Consider the following 20,997-nt stretch of genomic DNA (forward strand, 5'->3'; position numbering starts at 1 on the left):
AATGCAGTTTTTGGCTTATATCTCAAAAACGAAAGCATTTAGAGCAAATCTGACACGGAGTAAAAATGTTCATTAGGTCAAGATCTATCAGCCCTGAAATTTTCAGATGAATCAAACAAACCATTGTTGGGTTGCTGCCACTTAATTGGTAATTTTAAGGAAATTTTGCAGTTTTTGGTCATTATCTTGAATATTATTATAGATAAAGATAAACTGTAAACAGCAAAAAAGATCAGCAAAGTAAGATCTACAAATAAGTTAATATGACCAAAATTGTCAATTGACCCCTTAAGGGGTTATTGTCCTTTAATGACAATTTTTCACAATTTGTTCATCATATTTGCTAACTTTAAAAAATCTTCTCCTCTGAAACTACTGAATGGATTTGGTTAAAACTTAGCATGGTTGTTCCTTAGATTATCCTGCACAAAGTGTGTGCTTTGATTTTTTGATCCGTCAAAAAACATGGCCGCCGTTACTTAAAATAGAACATAGGGGTCAAATGCAGTTTTTGGCTTATATCTCAAAAACGAAAGCATTAAGAGCAAATCTGACATGGAGTAAAAATGTTCATTAGGTCAATATCTATCAGCCCTGAAATTTTTCAGATGAATCAAACAAACCATTGTTGGGTTGCTGCCACTTAATTGGTAATTTTAAGGAAATTTTGCAGTTTTTGGTCATTATCTTGAATATTATTATAGATAAAGATAAACTGTAAACAGCAAATATGATCAGCAAAGTAAGATCTACAAATAAGTCAATTTGACCAAAATTGTCAATTGACCTCTTTAGGAGTTATTGCCCTTTAAAGACTTTTTTCACAATTTGTTCATCATGTTGACTTACTTTAAAAAATCTTCTCTTATGAAACTGCTGTATCAATTTCAGCCAAACTTAGGCTAAATGAGTTTCAGAGTTTCAGAGTATCTAGTATAAATTTTATATTTCATTTCCTTGTATGTCAAGAAACATAGCTCCTATGGCTAAAATAGAACATAGGAGAAAATGATTTTTTTTTGCTTTTGAAGAAAATAGGACGATTCAAAGAACATTTAAATAAATTGAAAAGCCAAAATAATCATTGATGAGAGATTAAACCAAAAAAATTCAGGTGAGCGATTCAGGCTCTTGAGAGCCTCTTGTTGTTTCTTACCTTGATTTGATTCTTCCTAATCAAATTTCGAAATTTGAACATTAGTTAACTACTGCCGCCTTATTTAAAGACACAATAGTTATACTAAAGGTTTGTTGGTATATGAATGATATGAATAACTAGGAAAAGGTTATGCATAATTGTTTAGCAGTAATTTAGAAAGGCTAATAAGGTATCTTGATATGTATAATGATAGAATGCTGTTTGCTTAATGCTCAGTGCAAAACGTCCTTAACATGTAGTTATAAAGTTAACAAAGTTGATAATTCTTTAATATTCAAGATTTAAAAAAAATGCCAATGTAAACTTTAACGAAATAAATATGGTAAAATGATTATTGATATCAAGTGTGTTTGTAGTCAATAAGACGAACATATGGCAATAAATACAACTATAACAATCAAAAATATAACATTTACTGAAATAATCAGCACGACAATAAACTATACAATAAAGTTCCATAAAAGATATCTGGTGTTTTGTCATCATATCACATAAAACATATATCACAGTAAGTGTACATTATTATAGAAATAAAAAATTCATAAAATTACACAATGATTTGTACTTTTCATACAATAAAATACTTGAAGTAAAACAGTTTTATTTTGTCATTTGACACGATCATACAAGTATAGCTGTGGACGGTTTCTAACTTAAATCTTTGTCTTCTGATGTTACTCACACACCCAAAAGGAATTGGTGTTTGACAGAACTTCCCACGTGACTTGACATATCCATTTGAGGTGCTATCGGATTTGATAAGGTGGCATTGAACGTTCCTTTCAATACAGTGTCCTGGACCATTGGCGAAAACTGAAATTATATTAAGTAAATAATTATAGAATAAGTTAAAGATGCAAAGAATAGAAAACTGCTTTCACTGACAAATTTATTTTTATTCCCTATATATGAAAGTTTTGTTGGGAAATATTTGTTAAATATAAATAAAGAACAAAAGTATGACGAGCCCGTGGGTACAGTAAAAACAAAGGAAAGAAAGACAGCAGTTAAGACCAAAAAAGACAGCCAACGATCAACAAACCACCACACATACAATAAAATATTCAGCAAAATTAACCTAATCGAAACCGATTAATTAAGTCAGTATGTCTAATTGAAGAAAGACTGACACCAAAGAAGCTTTTAAACTGATTTCAATAACTAGTAATAAAAGTCTAAGGCAAAACTATTTACCAAGAAAGTTCAAAGTAAAGAACACAATAATGATATTAAACATAAAGAAAATAACGGGAATCATCAAAACTCTAGACAGTACACCTGATGACTTTGTTCACCAACACCCGACTCGGACGAAAAATGACAAGACAAATACAAACAACAACAAAAAACACGGTGGAGAAGAAGGAATGAAAAGTTTCAACAGTGATACTGGAAAGTTAAGTTGCAAACCATACATTATCATAAAAATATTGATCTTGATGTGAATTAATAAATTAATAATAATTTCAATGGTTATCAGGATCAAGCTTGTCTATTTGCTTTAAAGCAACATCTTGAAACAATAAAAAAAATAATAAATCATGCACATGTAAAATGACAAATTTGTACATCCATGTTTAAATTCATTTTCTTCTCATGAGATAGAAAACCTTTCATTATTTGATAATAAAGATACAACAACAGGCTTAGTGTATTTAAACTAACATCTGAATAATTCTACAGATTTTTTATTTTTCATAGTATCTAATTTATGTTTTCGTGATGAATGTTTTTAATAAACATCAGATTTCAGTGCTCATACACAAATGATAGTAAATATAAACACATGTAATAATTGTATGCTGTTGTGTCATATAATAAGGAAGAAAACGATAAACTCATACGTTTTAGGAACCAGCTATGATAATATAAACATCTTTATCATAATGGTACGGGAAATTCCTTATAAATCAACTTAGGTTAATAACAAAAGGAAAAGGACATTATTTATCGAATGACACACGGTATTAATCTAATTCTGCAGCAAATATAAGGTTCATATCCATATACCGTATTTATTACCAACCATGAATACACAATGCATTTTATTGCCATCTTAAGGTTTTGATGGGATAGAGACTTGGAAAAGGTTTTTCTTATCTTCGTGGGGATCAAATTAGAGCTTGAAATAGTATGCTGATTTTCCCATAAAATTTGTCACTGCCAACATGTATTGCTGATTTTCCGACACTTCGTGAATGATTAAGGTACAAACAGAATAGCGACTCTTATGATTTGATGATCGCAGATTTAAGGTTCATATGTTTGATTTGTTTATAATCTTACGCTGGTATTTCTTGTTTTGTAGTTATAATAAAGAGTTTTTTCGTCATACATTTGGCCTTCCAACTGATTCAAACGTCAATGAAAAGTCATACCAAGACGAAAAGCGCATTTTAAGTAATTTTAAATTATAAGCTTAGAAAAAGTGAAACCGTTTTACATAGTACACTTCGTATCTTAACAGATTATCAACCCTTACTGATATTTCAAACAATAATTTTCTATATTCACGGGTTATCTAACCGAAAAACGGAAAAACAATATTAGCAGTGTAAAGTGACATTTTTATAAAAATGCGGAAAGATAATGCCTTGGAATGGTTAGTATAAGACTTTAAGACATTAGATTGGAACGAGACCACGAAAAGATAATTTATTTACGAGAATGCATAAAACTCGATTTTAACATGTATGTTTTTTTCGTGTAGACTTTTCTTTCCGTTCTTTTACAGTTGAAGAAGGTAACGTTATTTATTAACGCTGATCGAAATAAAAATCAGAGAGCAACCATAAACTATTTTTTCCGTAATAGACCCCTTACATTTTCAGACTGAAAATGAAATGAAATGTAGACAGCACAAGTGTAAAATGATACCATCAGGTGAATTACATGCAATTAATACCAATTAGTTTGTTACATATAATTGATCCTAATTATGTCTTTTAAACGAATTCATCGGCATGTAAAGGTGCGGGAGACAAGCAAGATTTAACATACTTATGAAAACCTCGAGAAATATAAAACTTAAGAAGCACGCAAGATGTTATCACAGGTTCAATGTTTAACCTAAGGGTCGGGAATCAAATACGACTGATTTATACAAATATGATTCAAGTTTTTCAAATAAAGACAGACATTATCGCGGAAGTGATCACTCTATTTTACATGTGGGTGCAATCAACAGTTTTTTACGTGACGTCATTCTGAAACAGGGCATGTAATAGTGGACCCATCATGCAGAAGTCAGATATTCATAGTTATATAGATATCTATACATCAATGGAAAGATAATTCTATGAACTTTCTGAATAAATAAAAAAAAATCCAACATCTCTTGTTTAAACATACAAATTGGTACAAGTTATCAGCTGGAAATTAGGCATTTTCCCCCTAAAAAACCTTAAAAACAGACCACCTTTGGACACACGGATCAGTAACCTGTGCATATATTTGAGATTTCTTATAATATGCATTTCGAAGAGCTTATCCGGCTGATTTAAGAAAATGTAGTTTCAGCCTACGTTCGCCTGCTCCGAAAGGAGCTATCTTACCTGACAAATCAAAGTGCTTTTTGCAACAGGTGAAAATCAGCTGTTTATGGAGTTGCCTCCCATATAGTAGGAAGTCACAAAAACATTTTTTTTTTTTAAATCTTGACAAAAGTGGCATTTTAATTGAACTTCAATATATGTTTTTCACATTGAACATAAAAATCAATCAACTTTTTCATTTAGTGGTATATAAATAGCAGGGAATTCCATCAGTATGTAAATCTCACTGGGGAAATACCCCTAGTTTTTAGTACGAAACTGTTTATAGCACCCTTAAGGCAAAACTTTGTATGCGAAATATTATATTTTCTAGCTTTTCTCAATCTGTACACTATACCGAGTAAAATGATGTCTTACTTTAAGGATTGTGACCACGAATAGTGAAGTTACAGCTCTTTTTTTATGTCGCGCAGTAGTGGCATATTGGCCAGTGGCAAACAGTTAAACTGGCAAATTCCAAACATTTCCTGTATCACATTTTCATCAGTTTTACAAAGAAAATAAATCATAAAATTGGGTTTCTTTTGAATAAATGGAATAAAAACTATGAAATAGGCATGAATAAAGTTACTTTAAATATATTTTGTCCCTAGTACTATATGAACTAAGTTATAGCTGAGTTGAGAAAATATTGAAATAGTGTTTTTCTTAGGAATGGCATGTGTACCTTTTTGACTACAAAAAGTACCAAATATATATTATAATGAATAAAAATTTATGTTACACTGATCAGGAGTAAAGGTCAAAGTAGAAAAAATCTACACTTTTCATATGCAACTTTTGGTTCCAAAAATATCAGAGATTGAATAAAAATATCATGACGTCGCAAAAAATGAAAAAACTTCAATATTCGCACAGAGTCTGGTTTTCTTATATCTGGTTGCTATGTACAAATCTGTAATATTTGCATTAAATATACCAAACCGATGCTTTTAAATTAATGTATACATGCCGTACAATGTTTTTCGGAATTATTTTACTCCATTCGCTAACATATTTCTATGCTAAAACATCACTATATTTTATATTTGTCCCTTTAAGGGTGCAATCAACAGTTTTTTACGTGACGTCATTCTGAAACAGGGCATGTAATAGTGGACCCATCATGCAGAAGTCAGATATTCATAGTTATATAGATATCTATACATCAATGGAAAGATAATTCTATGAACTTTCTGAATAAATAAAAAAAAATCCAACATCTCTTGTTTAAACATACAAATTGGTACAAGTTATCAGCTGGAAATTAGGCATTTTCCCCCTAAAAAACCTTAAAAACAGACCACCTTTGGACACACGGATCAGTAACCTGTGCATATATTTGAGATTTCTTATAATATGCATTTCGAAGAGCTTATCCGGCTGATTTAAGAAAATGTAGTTTCAGCCTACGTTCGCCTGCTCCGAAAGGAGCTATCTTACCTGACAAATCAAAGTGCTTTTTGCAACAGGTGAAAATCAGCTGTTTATGGAGTTGCCTCCCATATAGTAGGAAGTCACAAAAACATTTTTTTTTTTTAAATCTTGACAAAAGTGGCATTTTAATTGAACTTCAATATATGTTTTTCACATTGAACATAAAAATCAATCAACTTTTTCATTTAGTGGTATATAAATAGCAGGGAATTCCATCAGTATGTAAATCTCACTGGGGAAATACCCCTAGTTTTTAGTACGAAACTGTTTATAGCACCCTTAAGGCAAAACTTTGTATGCGAAATATTATATTTTCTAGCTTTTCTCAATCTGTACACTATACCGAGTAAAATGATGTCTTACTTTAAGGATTGTGACCACGAATAGTGAAGTTACAGCTCTTTTTTTATGTCGCGCAGTAGTGGCATATTGGCCAGTGGCAAACAGTTAAACTGGCAAATTCCAAACATTTCCTGTATCACATTTTCATCAGTTTTACAAAGAAAATAAATCATAAAATTGGGTTTCTTTTGAATAAATGGAATAAAAACTATGAAATAGGCATGAATAAAGTTACTTTAAATATATTTTGTCCCTAGTACTATATGAACTAAGTTATAGCTGAGTTGAGAAAATATTGAAATAGTGTTTTTCTTAGGAATGGCATGTGTACCTTTTTGACTACAAAAAGTACCAAATATATATTATAATGAATAAAAATTTATGTTACACTGATCAGGAGTAAAGGTCAAAGTAGAAAAAATCTACACTTTTCATATGCAACTTTTGGTTCCAAAAATATCAGAGATTGAATAAAAATATCATGACGTCGCAAAAAATGAAAAAACTTCAATATTCGCACAGAGTCTGGTTTTCTTATATCTGGTTGCTATGTACAAATCTGTAATATTTGCATTAAATATACCAAACCGATGCTTTTAAATTAATGTATACATGCCGTACAATGTTTTTCGGAATTATTTTACTCCATTCGCTAACATATTTCTATGCTAAAACATCACTATATTTTATATTTGTCCCTTTAAGGGTGCAATCAACAGTTTTTTACGTGACGTCATTCTGAAACAGGGCATGTAATAGTGGACCCATCATGCAGAAGTCAGATATTCATAGTTATATAGATATCTATACATCAATGGAAAGATAATTCTATGAACTTTCTGAATAAATAAAAAAAAATCCAACATCTCTTGTTTAAACATACAAATTGGTACAAGTTATCAGCTGGAAATTAGGCATTTTCCCCCTAAAAAACCTTAAAAACAGACCACCTTTGGACACACGGATCAGTAACCTGTGCATATATTTGAGATTTCTTATAATATGCATTTCGAAGAGCTTATCCGGCTGATTTAAGAAAATGTAGTTTCAGCCTACGTTCGCCTGCTCCGAAAGGAGCTATCTTACCTGACAAATCAAAGTGCTTTTTGCAACAGGTGAAAATCAGCTGTTTATGGAGTTGCCTCCCATATAGTAGGAAGTCACAAAAACATTTTTTTTTTTTAAATCTTGACAAAAGTGGCATTTTAATTGAACTTCAATATATGTTTTTCACATTGAACATAAAAATCAATCAACTTTTTCATTTAGTGGTATATAAATAGCAGGGAATTCCATCAGTATGTAAATCTCACTGGGGAAATACCCCTAGTTTTTAGTACGAAACTGTTTATAGCACCCTGTATTATGTAGGTGGGACCGTTTACCTCAAACTACTTAGATTGTAATTAGTTAAATAAACAGTCTCAATCTGATATTATAAATTTGTCTGTATCCATCGAGCAATATGTTATTTCAAATAGAAGTCTTATTTGTATAAGAAAACTTTTCTGATTAAGATGACACAAGAATGTCGCCTTGTACATTGAAGATATGGCAGACTTTGTTTAAGTCTAATGTACGTCTTTGGACCCTACTAATTATATAATCTTGCTTCAGAAGAATGACTTTCAAATAATTGTCAAAAATAAAAACCTTAAAGTATGGATGTAAAGTAATAAGAAAGTGTTTTCCTATGTAAGGGGATAAATTCAGTTTAATATATGAAAAGCAGAAGTTTTAATAGAAATAATGAGGAACGAGGCAACCTCAAACATAGGAAAGAAATCCATACATAAAAAGTCATAAAACATTAATTGGAAAAATAAACAAAAGCGTCTACAATAAGTTGAAACAAAGTAGATAGTATTCTTCCTTAAGAGACAATTTTTGTCAACTGTGTTTTACATGTTGACTGTCTGGCACAGTTGCAAAAATAGTTAATATTTTCTTACGAAATTGTCTTTTTCAATTTGCTCCAGGCAAAACTGATAACTGTACTTTGAAATGATTGTAAATTATTGAAACAGACATTTAACTTCAAAATGAAATAATTAAATCATCATGAAAACAATTTAATGAGTTTTTCAATTAAATAGATGTTTCTTAACATGAAGCATTCGTTAAGTTAAATTCAAATTAAATTCTGAACCCATACATAACCAATTGACAACTCCACAAACTGTCATAATGAATGCATAACATTCTTCAAGTAATTGGAACATAAAACCTTTATAGAATTTACATGTCTTAAGGAAACACGAGGTCACGTTACATACTTCAGGAACTGCAGTGCACTCATAGAATTATCACAAAAAAATTATTTAAGAAAATGTGGGCCAAACACAAAATTAGCAAGAATGTATCCAAAGTACACGGATGCCCCATCCTCACTATAATTTTCTTTGTTCATAGGACCGGTAAAATCTCTAATTTGGCATTAAAATTAGAAAGATCATGTCATAGGTAACATGTGTACTAAGTTTCAAGTTGATTGGACTTCCAACTTCATCAAAAACTACTTCGACCAAAAACTTTAACATGAAGCGGGACAGACGGACGGACGAACGAACGATCGGACACACTGACCAGAAAACATAATGCCCATAAATGGGGCATAAAACAAACTTGCATATAGGGGACAGCTTAAACTTTTTTTTGAAAAAGCAACAATCACTCGCATCCAACATTTTCTGAACAGATATTTTCAAGGAGAAACTAGCAACCACATCCACCATATTTCCTGAACAAACATTTCTATTCAGCAGCAAGCAACCATATCTTTCATTTTTCTGAACAGACATTTTCAACGAACAACAATCACATCCATCATTTTCCTGAACAGATATTTCCAACGAGCAGCAAGCAACCACCTCCTTCATTTTCTTGTCTCATTGGCAATCATACCACATCTTTTTTTTATATTTGCAACGAACAACACATACCACATCTTCTTTGTTGTATTTTCAACGAACAACAAACAAACACCTCTATCGTTTTCCTGAACAGACATTTACAACGAACAGCAAGCAACCACCTCCATCATTTCCCTGAACAGACATTTACAACGAACAGCAAGCAACATCATCCATCATTTTTTACTAGAACAGACATTTTCAACAAACCAGAAGCAGCAACATCCGTCATTTTCCTGTCAATTGTTAATTTCCTTTCCATGATTGTGATATTCTTTTGGCTCAACTAGTATCTTATCTGAGTACTTTGACCAACATTAAAGATGTTTTTGAATTTTTTCAGTCATTGGATTGTTGCTTTATTGACATTTCTACGCCTCCTTTTATTTCCATATTACCTGTAAGTTAAGTATGGTAACTGATAATGACATAATGCATTCTTGCACTCATAAATCAGCAACTGCACTTTTTAATTATCTTTCATAAATGGAGTACTATGGCCATTTTAAAGTAGTAGATCAAACAAGAGGCTCTCAAGAGCCTGAATCGCTCACCTGAATTTTTTTTGGTTTAATCTCTCATCAATGATTATTTTGGCTTTTCAATTTATTTAAATGTTCTTTGAATCGTCCTATTTTCTTCAAAAGCAATAAAAAAATCATTTTCTCCTATGTTCTATTTTAGCCATAGGAGCTATGTTTCTTGACATACAAGGAAATGAAATATAAAATTTATACTAGATACTCTGAAACTCTGAAACTCATTTAGCCTAAGTTTGGCTGAAATTGATACAGCAGTTTCATAAGAGAAGATTTTTTAAAGTAAGTCAACATGATGAACAAATTGTGAAAAAAGTCTTTAAAGGGCAATAACTCCTAAAGAGGTCAATTGACAATTTTGGTCAAATTGACTTATTTGTAGATCTTACTTTGCTGATCATATTTGCTGTTTACAGTTTATCTTTATCTATAATAATATTCAAGATAATGACCAAAAACTGCAAAATTTCCTTAAAATTACCAATTAAGTGGCAGCAACCCAACAATTGGATGTTTGATTCATCTGAAAATTTCAGGGCTGATAGATATTGACCTAATGAACATTTTTACTCCATGTCAGATTTGCTCTTAATGCTTTCGTTTTTGAGATATAAGCCAAAAACTGCATTTGACCCCTATGTTCTATTTTAAGTAACGGCGGCCATGTTTTTTGACGGATCAAAAATCAAAGCACACACTTTGTGCAGGATAATCTAAGGAACAATCATACTAAGTTTTAACCAAATTCATTCAGTAGTTTCAGAGGAGAAGATTTTTTAAAGTTAGCAAATATGATGAACAAATTGTGAAAATTGTCATTAAAGGACAATAACCCCTTAAGGGGTCAATTGACAATTTTGGTCATATTAACTTATTTGTAGATCTTACTTTGCTGATCTTTTTTGCTGTTTACAGTTTATCTTTATCTATAATAATATTCAAGATAATGACCAAAAACTGCAAAATTTCCTTAAAATTACCAATTAAGTGGCAGCAACCCAACAATGGTTTGTTTGATTCATCTGAAAATTTCAGGGCTGATAGATCTTGACCTAATGAACATTTTTACTCCATGTCAGATTTGCTCTTAATGCTTTCGTTTTTGAGATATAAGCCAAAAACTGCATTTGACCCCTATGTTCTATTTTAAGCAACGGCGGCCATGTTTTTTGACGGATCAAAAATCAAAGCACACACTTTGTGCAGGATAATCTAAGGAACAATCATGCTAAGTTTTAACCAAATCCATTCAGTAGTTTCAGAGGAGAAGATTTTTTAAAGTTAGCAAATATGATGAACAAATTGTGAAAAATTGTCATTAAAGGACAATAACCCCTTAAGGGGTCAATTGACAATTTTGGTCATATTAACTTATTTGTAGATTTTACTTTGCTGATCTTTTTTGCTGTTCACAGTTTATCTTTATCTATATTAATATTCAAGATAATGACCAAAAACTGCAAAATTTCCTTAAAATTACCAATTAAGTGGCAGCAACCCAACAATGGTTTGTTTGATTCATCTGAAAATTTCAGGGCTGATAGATCTTGACCTAATGAACATTTTCACCCCTGTCAGATTTGCTCTAAATGCTTTCGTTTTTGAGATATAAGCCAAAAACTGCATTTGACCCCTATGTTCTATTTTAAGTAACGGCGGCCATGTTTTTTGACGGATCAAAAATCGAAGCGCACATTTTGTGCAGGATATACTAAGGAACAATCATGTTAAGTTTCATTCAAATCCATTCAGTAGTTTCAGAGGAGAAGATGTTTGAAAAATTGTTAACGACGACAGACGACGACGACGACGTCGACGACGACGACGACGACGACGGACGCCAAGTGATGAGAAAAGCTCACATGGCCTTTTAGGCCAGGTGAGCTAAAAAGGGGTGAAAGATACCAGAGGGACAATCAAACATGCACACGTCTTTCTTTCCAATAGCTATGTTGAATGCATAAACATGTCGATGAAATGACAACAAAAAATATAAGAATGAAAACAATGCAACAGTTGTATTTTCCAAAAAAATATTGATTGGAATATTGTCGACATCGGCTGAATGTATCAGACTGATAGATTAAGACAATGCAAGGAAAGACACATCAATTAAGATGGGTTTGAATCCAAAGTATTCCATGAGAGACATAGATACTCAAGTCGAACATACATCAGAATATGACAATGTAAAAACAACAAGACAATTAAATCACTACTCCCTCTAGAAAATAAATATACATGGGAAATGATAAACTTGACATGAGGTGAGGAGGAATCCAGGACTTCTGCTTCTAATATAAATACACATACGTTTAATCCATATACGTCAAAACTTGAATGAAACGTCTAATATATTCCTTGTTTAGTTCTTAAAAGATCAATATCCAAAGATACTTGACTGACAATAAATAAAATAAGTTCTAAAACATGAAATCATTAATCTATAAAGTGACAGACAATTTAACTTGTGTTGTAACCTCAACTAAGACAGTGATACTTAGATGATTGCATGTTACCCTATAAGAACAGTCAAATCCATCTTTGTCTAAGATAAAACACTTCTAATTACTATAGACTGACAGACAAATGGAACAGAAAGCAATATCCCACCTCCTAAATCAATACAAAAGAGGCAAAAAACATTTTACTACACCAAATTAAAAGCTGTGCAATCTGCTTGTGTCTTGTAGCTGTGAATAAATGGTTGTATTTGACATGAACAGGATGAGGAACTGACCTTAACTTGGGCATATCTGGTATTAAATTAGAAACTACAGTGATTTTATGTGTTTCTGAAGTCATTTGCAAACAGTTACATGGGAACTTCTCTAACAACCTGAAGTATGTCATTTAGCAACATTCAAAAGGCTGATGTCGACACATATTTTACATTAAAGACTGTGACATCACTGATTCAAATATACACAGTTTTCAATTTCAAATGTTTATTTTCATTAAGCAATAATGAGATCGCTGTGTTGACACCAACACAACTCTTACTATTTTTAAATCAGATTAAATGCAAATCTGACATTTAGCATAAGTTTTAACTTTAATGTTTCAATACTTGATAACTTATATTTTCATTTGACTTAGTCTGACATACAAAATTTGAATCCTCATATCTATGGTGAGTTTATTTTGTACAAGATATTGAAGCTTGTATTAACAAATAACTTCCAGGCACTACATCTATCAGCAGCATGGTACATGAACATGCTAGCAAATATTTGTGTGTGTGTCTATAGTCTGTAATAAACATTGCTGGGATATACTGATTTACCCATCTTCAATCAGTATGTCCCTAGTTGATAAAATTTTGCCTTTAGGTCCTTCTCTAAAATCTGTGAAAGCAAATTTAGGGTATATAGTATTGGACCATAACAAATATCTTGTATTTTGGATGAGGCTGTTAAGCAGCATTTAGGTCACCATTACATTAACATCAGGTTTGAGTGCTATGGTTATTTCTAAAAGGTCCCAATAAAAACAGATCATTATATATACGGTGGTAAAACGGAAAAAGGGGGAAAATATATGATATAATATCCATTTGCAAAACACTTTCTGACGGAATTTTGGATATTCAAAATTGTTAAATGATTATTAAATAGATTTTTGAATTTTCATTGTACTCTTAGAAACAATATTTTGAAAAAAACTTAATATCTTAACAGCCTATATGGAACTAACAATTTCTATTTTTTTTAACATCATCATTATGACTCAATATGACCTGATTTATTTTGTATGATATCATAGCTCATTTAGTATATTAACTATAATGCATCCTGGTCTTATTATTGGTGTGGAGAAACAAACCTCATATGCTGCTGGTCCAGGTCCATCTTCCTTCAATTCTTTAAATCTCTTGTCTTTAGTCACCATAAGTCCTCCCCTTTTAGTGATGGTATCTTTCGTATTATATGCACCTGGTCCTAAATAATGAAAAAAAGAGTATGTGTCAAACTGCTATGGTTTTGATTCCGTTTTCTTAAATTCATTCATTATTCTTTATCAGTTTTTGGAAGAGGGAGGTGGATATTCAAGTTCTGAGAGTACATTGCAATTTTCATAGAGCAAGTTTGCTTGAATAAAGGTCTGCAAGGAAAAACACATTTGTAAATGTGCAAGGTCATATGCATAATAATGGTATATTTATCCCCCAAAAATACTTGTTAAACACATGTGTATTCTAATGCTGTTCTTGCTTACAAAGCAATTATATAGAAATAAATACAAGATTTGAAATTTTTTTATCATTCATAGTTCGTGTCAGCCATAAACAACGATAACATATTGTTTCTTTCTACGAACAGAACAAACACATCCTTGTGACTAGAAATTGCAAACATTCAAGAAACACTAAAAGTCTTCCAAGATAATGCCAACAGTATCCAGAATAGAATGTTTTATCGAGCCACTGTTTTACCTCAGATCTGATCACCACAGACATCACCAATTTGCTACACGAATTGTTATGGTCGTGATAAATAACATATGCAAATCTAACAAGCCAGACTTAGAACTGACTGTGAACATTTAGCGGATTTATGAGTATGTTTACAGAGAGTAATATGCCAGATATGAATGTATAATTATACTTCTTACTAGGAATAATCAAATACCAAACTTGTCGCCTGTGGTGTTAGATGTAGAAACATGGAGCATTTCTAATTTGTACACCCGTAAATCTGGATAAAAGTAACAATGACTAATGCATTTAATCAACAAAATGGCATACGACATCTTCACCCAATATTATACAGGGTGATATGAGGTCAGCTCTTGCTGGAGCACTTGGTGTGAAACCATGAATTCTAAGAATGGAAATTCCAAGATATAAAGGTCATTCAAGGAATTCAGAGAAACCCGGAAACTTTGATGTGTTGTGTAATTTACATTTTTCATGAGTACTTGCAACCTTGTTAATAGGTGTTTTGAAAAGGTAATTCATTAGTAAAAAGCACAACATGTGTGGTTCTGTTGCATTATTAAGATATATGGCTTTTCTACAGGCTTCCGAAATTATTTTAATCGAAGAATCTGTGCAAATAAATAGCTTTTTATTTGTTTTATTGGGATTAAATTGCTGTATACCTAACATTTATTATTCATAGAAACGAGACTTGAAAACACAATATGACTACTATCTGAGTTCCATGATAATAATGTTTCGAATTTCTATAGAAATATTGAAATCTGCCGTTTCGTATGATACGTCGTGTGTAATTTCAGAATTCCACTTATAAACACGGTACTTAACACAAGACCAAGGAGGGCAAACAAAAAAGAGTAATATAAAAGGCTGATCAAAGTCTACTGGCTAGTCATAGACCAAACATAAAAGTCCTATACAGTCAAACAGCTATCATTAAAATGAATATGTTTGTTATGTTAACATAACATTTAACATTATCCTAATGGGTAAATCAATTTATTCCGACAAACAAAAATGAAAGCAACAAAAGTTAATGCCATTGACAAGGATGTATTTCCTTGTATAAACAGATAAAGTATCAACAATAAATACGGCGGAGATGATGCGTTTACCGAGTCTACTGAAAGCTCTTTCATGTTACAGAACGGGAAAGTACTCCAATAGATATAGTAAAGCTATCATAGTTAACCTATCTACTCGGGCAATGAAATAAAAACACATCACATTGCAATAAACTCCCTTATGTCCAATGTAATACATTTCCAATAATTAAGTAAAATAGGAATCAAACATGAATACTTATCCATCGGTTCTGTGACCAAACTTATCGGATTTCATCTATTTTCACACTCGAGAGTTTCTCGAACTATCTGAAGGGCAATGAAGCTGAAAGGAACAGTTGTTTCCAACACACGGTTTCCCTTGTACAATAATTTCACTTCATGACATAAAACGATATAAATAAGGCAAATTGTTTACTGACATGCAAAAGAAAGTAAAAATATTACCTTAAACAAAGTACTTAATTACATCAAAGTCTTGCTTAGAAATAGAAAGATTTTGATTATATATATATATATCGTCTAAACATCAACCCAACAATGTTAGATCTGTAAATTTGTATATATATAACTATAATAGGTTACTGTAGATTATTAAATATTGTTGTAAATTATTATAATATAGAATTTTGTCCCAAAAACATGGGAAGTCTTGTTGTCACGATGTGACATGCCTAAAACCTCGAAAATTGTAACCGGACTCTCTCGAAGCTGTCAAAAGAATCATATCACATAAAAGTTAATTAAGATTAATAAAATGAAAACCAATTTAATACAAAATACAATATTTTCTATAGATCATTATATAAGTCCGACCTTAAAGGCTTGTTAACAGGGGAAAATCTGTAGAAGAAAGCCAAGACCATAGACATGAAAAGAGAATAGGCTCCGACACACAAAAAGCTAATTATCCCACGTTGTGTTAGGGCTATGAAAGGCAAGAGTTATTACTCATAAATAATAAATTCATAATTGGAATCATTATTGGCTATGTGTAATAATCCACGGTAGAATTAAGTCTAGGTTTTAACTTTCTTTCTTATCTGACGTTTATTGTCCATACATAGGATTTATGCTGCAAACTCTATAAAAAGCCCTCAGACCACCCGTATATAATACACTGTTATCTATCTATCTTTTTTTAAAGAAGATCCAAGTTTTTTTTTAAATTCTTTATAAAAGGCCGTACAATTAAATAATGAAAATCATGCATATTTTCCTGCATAGGACAAAAAGTTATGCAATAAACGTCTGCACTCTGTATGTGGTTGTGTGATTTTGGAGGGTTGTCAATTAAAGAAGATTTAAATCACATCTTATTAACTAGTGAGCATTTTAATTCGGTAAAGGTCACATTTCATTTTATGTCAAGATGCAACAAGGAACATGATATTTGCGTTGATATAAATCCTTTGATTTTAAGTCCGTGTATATCATTAATCTTATATCCATCGGGTGTTTTAAGGTAGTGATAAAAACCATCTTGCAAAACACAAGTACAAAATCATATTACATCAAAATTGTGTCAAAATGATGGAAATATCAAACAAAGGTCCGCTCGAATTTACGGGGGAAAGTTTGATAAACTGACATGAAAATACGTAGAAAACTTCAAAAGATACTCTTTGGATTTATAGGAGCAGCAAATATGATAACATTTTAGCATCAATATTATCTTCCAATCCAATAAAACCTAGAAAGGAATGAAATGTAGTAATGTCAAATCCCTGCTTTACGATAAATTTATAGAACTTATCTGACTTTGCCTACTAAATGACTTTGAAATCGAAAAGTAAATAGCATTAGAGCAAATTATGGCTTTGTGATACGCTATACCTACTCACTCTCTATCTAAATTGTTTGGTTTATTACAACAATTGGAGAAATTTTAGGAAAATCAGTCAATTAGTAGTGACAATATCATCGTTTCTGTCTTTAAGGATCAAGTATAGGAAAAATCATTAAATATATTTAATTCGTTTGATTAGCTTTTATTGTGCAGTACAGATAGTCGACAGAGGACGGCTTAATTCCACTGAATGTTTACCAATTATTGAATAATATGTGGGATCAAGTCTCTAAATTAGGGGAACGTAGTAAAAACAAAATTAGATGTTTCCATTCTTATTGAATAAGTAAATTAGTTACGTAAGATAATTTATTCAATTATTCTCAAATCAATTTCCCTGTCAGGGATTATAAGTAAATTGTTCCAGGTGCGAGATGAATACACATTATGGTTACGGGTCATTTCTTATAGTTATCATACAGAAATCAAATTATCTTGTATCTTGTTCTACATCAAAGGAGAACATATTCCTCATCCTAAGTACATTCATATGGTATACATGTATCTTCCATTATGCTATCAAAATCTTTTTGTTTTTATCAGTAAAATTTCTGTAAAGAATATCAAAATATAATTTGACTTGGCAGTATGATTGTGTCCTGCATTAAAGCGATGGAACTTGATACCAAGAGCATATTACAAGACCTTGTGCTCAGCTATCTTTTGATTGTTCCAGGTGAAAGGGTGATGTGTATTTAACTATTGTTTTGATACCTGATGTCTTCACAAAGAAGTAAAAAAGTCATACATATGACTCTGCAGCTTCACAAATCTACAATCATTCCAGATTATTATCTAACATTATTGATATGATTTTCAAGTTTTATGGAAATAACATCAAAACTGTTGCCAAATAGTTTTTAGACTCAAATGTTTTATTGCTAAAATTCGAGTATATTTATTTTGAAACATCGTGTTGAATGATTTAACTGACTTGTGCACTGTTAAAAATAAGTGGGTTCAAAAGACTAATTAGAATATATTTCTTATAGCTTGTTAACTTCCATCAACGGACAGCCTTATCATTTAGTGTGTTTATATTTTCAGTGTCAGATTATACGGGCGGTGAGATGAGCTAGTTGATAGACACTTGCATGTACAGAAAGGTTTGTATATAGTGTAAGACAGTAATGGTCAAGTCTGACTTATTTACTGCCCGCTTATTTCATGCACATATTAAAGCTGTCTTCTGTAGGATAAGGACTGCGATAGCTAGAAATACTATGACAAATGGTAACGTTAGTTGAACAAGAACATTAAGATACGTGTTCTCAAACATGAAGCTCTTTTCGTCTGTGAATCTGTCTTAGAATCATAACAAGTGGACACATTAAATAAATCTTTTAAGTCAGTGGGAAAAATTTAGCTGTTGGGAAACTTTTGAAAACAACTTCGTGCTCAATATTCTCAACAAAATACAGCAAAAACTCCATTGTAATAGTGATCTAGGGTACTGGCAACAATGCAAACATTGCCATTATGTCACAGAAACATGTAAAATCTGCCAATTTAGAAATGAAATCAGGCGAGTTCTATTTAGCTGCTTCCAATAAAAAAAATTGTAAATGCTAGATAAGATAAGAATTAAGATAAGAATTTTATATATCAAAAAGAAAAGCAACTAAACATTACAATTAAACCCCTAAAATCAATTAGAATCTGAGGGGACTTTTCGATCAAAGTTTGTTAATCTTTTTTAAATTTTAGACTACTTGTAATGAACTTCTAAAAAGGGGACAAGATACCATTGTGGAATCTTTTTTAGGAAAAAGTAAAATGGTAGCATAAGTACATAAAACACTACACAGAAACCCAAATAAAAATGCTACTAACACAGAAAGATGTAGAAATATGAACATGAATTTAAAAAAAAATAATCAGATTATCTAGCTATTAATTTTAAGATTATTCTCGTAAAACTTGATTTCAAAAATTCACTCTGAAATATGCACATATGAAATGCATGAGCGATGACCAATTTGTTATAGGCAAGAGCATTATCATGCCACTGTTGTTTATATCAAAACTCTCAACAGCTGGTTACATATGTTGCATTTCTTAATCCATTTAGTTCTGCAACACAGATAAGTTTGAGTGATGACCAATGGTCAGTCTAATGGTAACAGGTGCAAGATGAATAATGATTTTATCTTAGACAAATGATATATTGATAAATAAAACCTGTATTTAATGACTCAGCATAGGTAAACTTTTATTGTTTCACTTTTCATGTACAAACATAATTAAATGATTGGTTTTGTAGCTGAGAATATTCTAAAACTGTACACAATAAATCTTGTTCCGTGGGACTCTCAACACACTGATTTTTTTTAAAATAGATCGCTTTGCAGGAGAAGTTGGAAGTTATTTTCTAGTAATACAATTATCATATAAAGACATAGACCATGCTTATGAGATGGTCAAACAAAATATAAAAAAAATATGGCACTACTTCATCATCAGCTTTACCTACAACAGTTCCATGTTCATCAGGATTAAAACCCTAATTATGTATATGTTTTAAAGCTTTAAAATAGTTTTATGCTTCCCTCGGTTTTTGTTTGTGACCCTGATTTGTTTTTGCATAATAGATTTCTGACTTTTAAACAGCGATATACAACCGTTGCCTTTATTTACATCATCATGAACATGTGTAATAAGTTCCAAATTGATGTGACCACAAAATCATGGTAAAAAAAACTTAAATCAAATGAAATAAATGAAAAAGGATGCAGATGTTTATTTCAAAAGTTGAAAACAGGGAAAAAATTATAACCCTCTCTTGTATAAGACCAACACATTGAGTCAGATCTTAAATGTTTTGGCTAAGAAGGTAACAGTCAGGAGGAAAACAAATTATTGTATCTGGACATATTTTCTGACTCTTTTTGGCTATTATTCCCTAATTCTCAGTGTTTGTTGACAAAACAAAAAGTTTTAATTGTTAACCCATGTAAACCTTCAACAATCTGCACTAGAAGCAAATAAGGTACTACAGTCCCACCATGAAACTTTTGAGGTAGTTTAGACACCCTGAAGGCGTCTCTTTAGATCTTAAAGGTTACATATAAACTTCATTAGATAATCAGATTATATTAACATCAGTATAAAGGAGTTCCAAGTCAAATGTCTTGAAGAGATTGTTAGTATTAAGGCCAGAACAGTTGCCTGTCTGACAAATAAACTTTTTTTTCCATACTTAACATCTCTCTTCATCTTAATTACAACTGGATACTCTTAATCCAATGTAGCCTTGCAGTCTTCTCTCAAGACAAGATATACTTATAGACTTTCAGATTTAATCAGGATTTTAAAGTGAACCTTAAATCCTCCACTAAATGTTCAGGTGCAGCAACAAAGTTAAACACTTAACAAGGGCAGCTGCTGGCGACAACCAATTACAGAAGGAGAGACAGTTAGATTTAGATCAAATGTTGTGATAATTTTTGTTCTTGTAAGACCTGAAGCAGTTGCACAATATCTAAAGCATCTCCAAGTCAAACATAACTGTATAATTCTCATAAACCTGTCAATATCTTTTAATTTCAACAAGGTGGTCTGTTTTAAAATTAGCTGCAAATACCCAAAGTAGATCATTTGGATGCATTCACAGAAATATTCCTGGTTTATCTCAGAATTGATGCAATCTTTGTAAAAGACTCAAAAGATCTTGTATAAATTTAATTTTGCTGCCATGTTCGAGATTACCATTGATTGGTAG

At 31.5% G+C, this 20,997-nt stretch overlaps 1 protein-coding gene across 1 annotated transcript in view; it reads right to left on the reverse strand.

Moving 5' to 3' along the window:
* Window positions 1–1,558: 1,558 nt before the first annotated feature.
* The window catches only part of LOC139489590 (sperm-tail PG-rich repeat-containing protein 2-like), a 56,049-nt gene continuing 36,610 nt past the window's right edge, over window positions 1,559–20,997 (reverse strand). The window contains exons 11-12 of the mRNA XM_071276168.1: window positions 13,748–13,863; window positions 1,559–1,972 (exon numbers count right to left, since the gene is read on the reverse strand). Of these exons, the coding sequence (XP_071132269.1) occupies window positions 1,838–1,972; window positions 13,748–13,863 (251 nt within the window). The 3' untranslated portion in view covers window positions 1,559–1,837. The remainder of the gene's footprint in view (window positions 1,973–13,747; window positions 13,864–20,997) is intronic.

The sequence above is a fragment of the Mytilus edulis genome, chromosome 9 (genome assembly GCF_963676685.1).
Source record: "Mytilus edulis chromosome 9, xbMytEdul2.2, whole genome shotgun sequence".
Taxonomy (NCBI): Eukaryota; Metazoa; Mollusca; class Bivalvia; order Mytilida; family Mytilidae; genus Mytilus; species Mytilus edulis.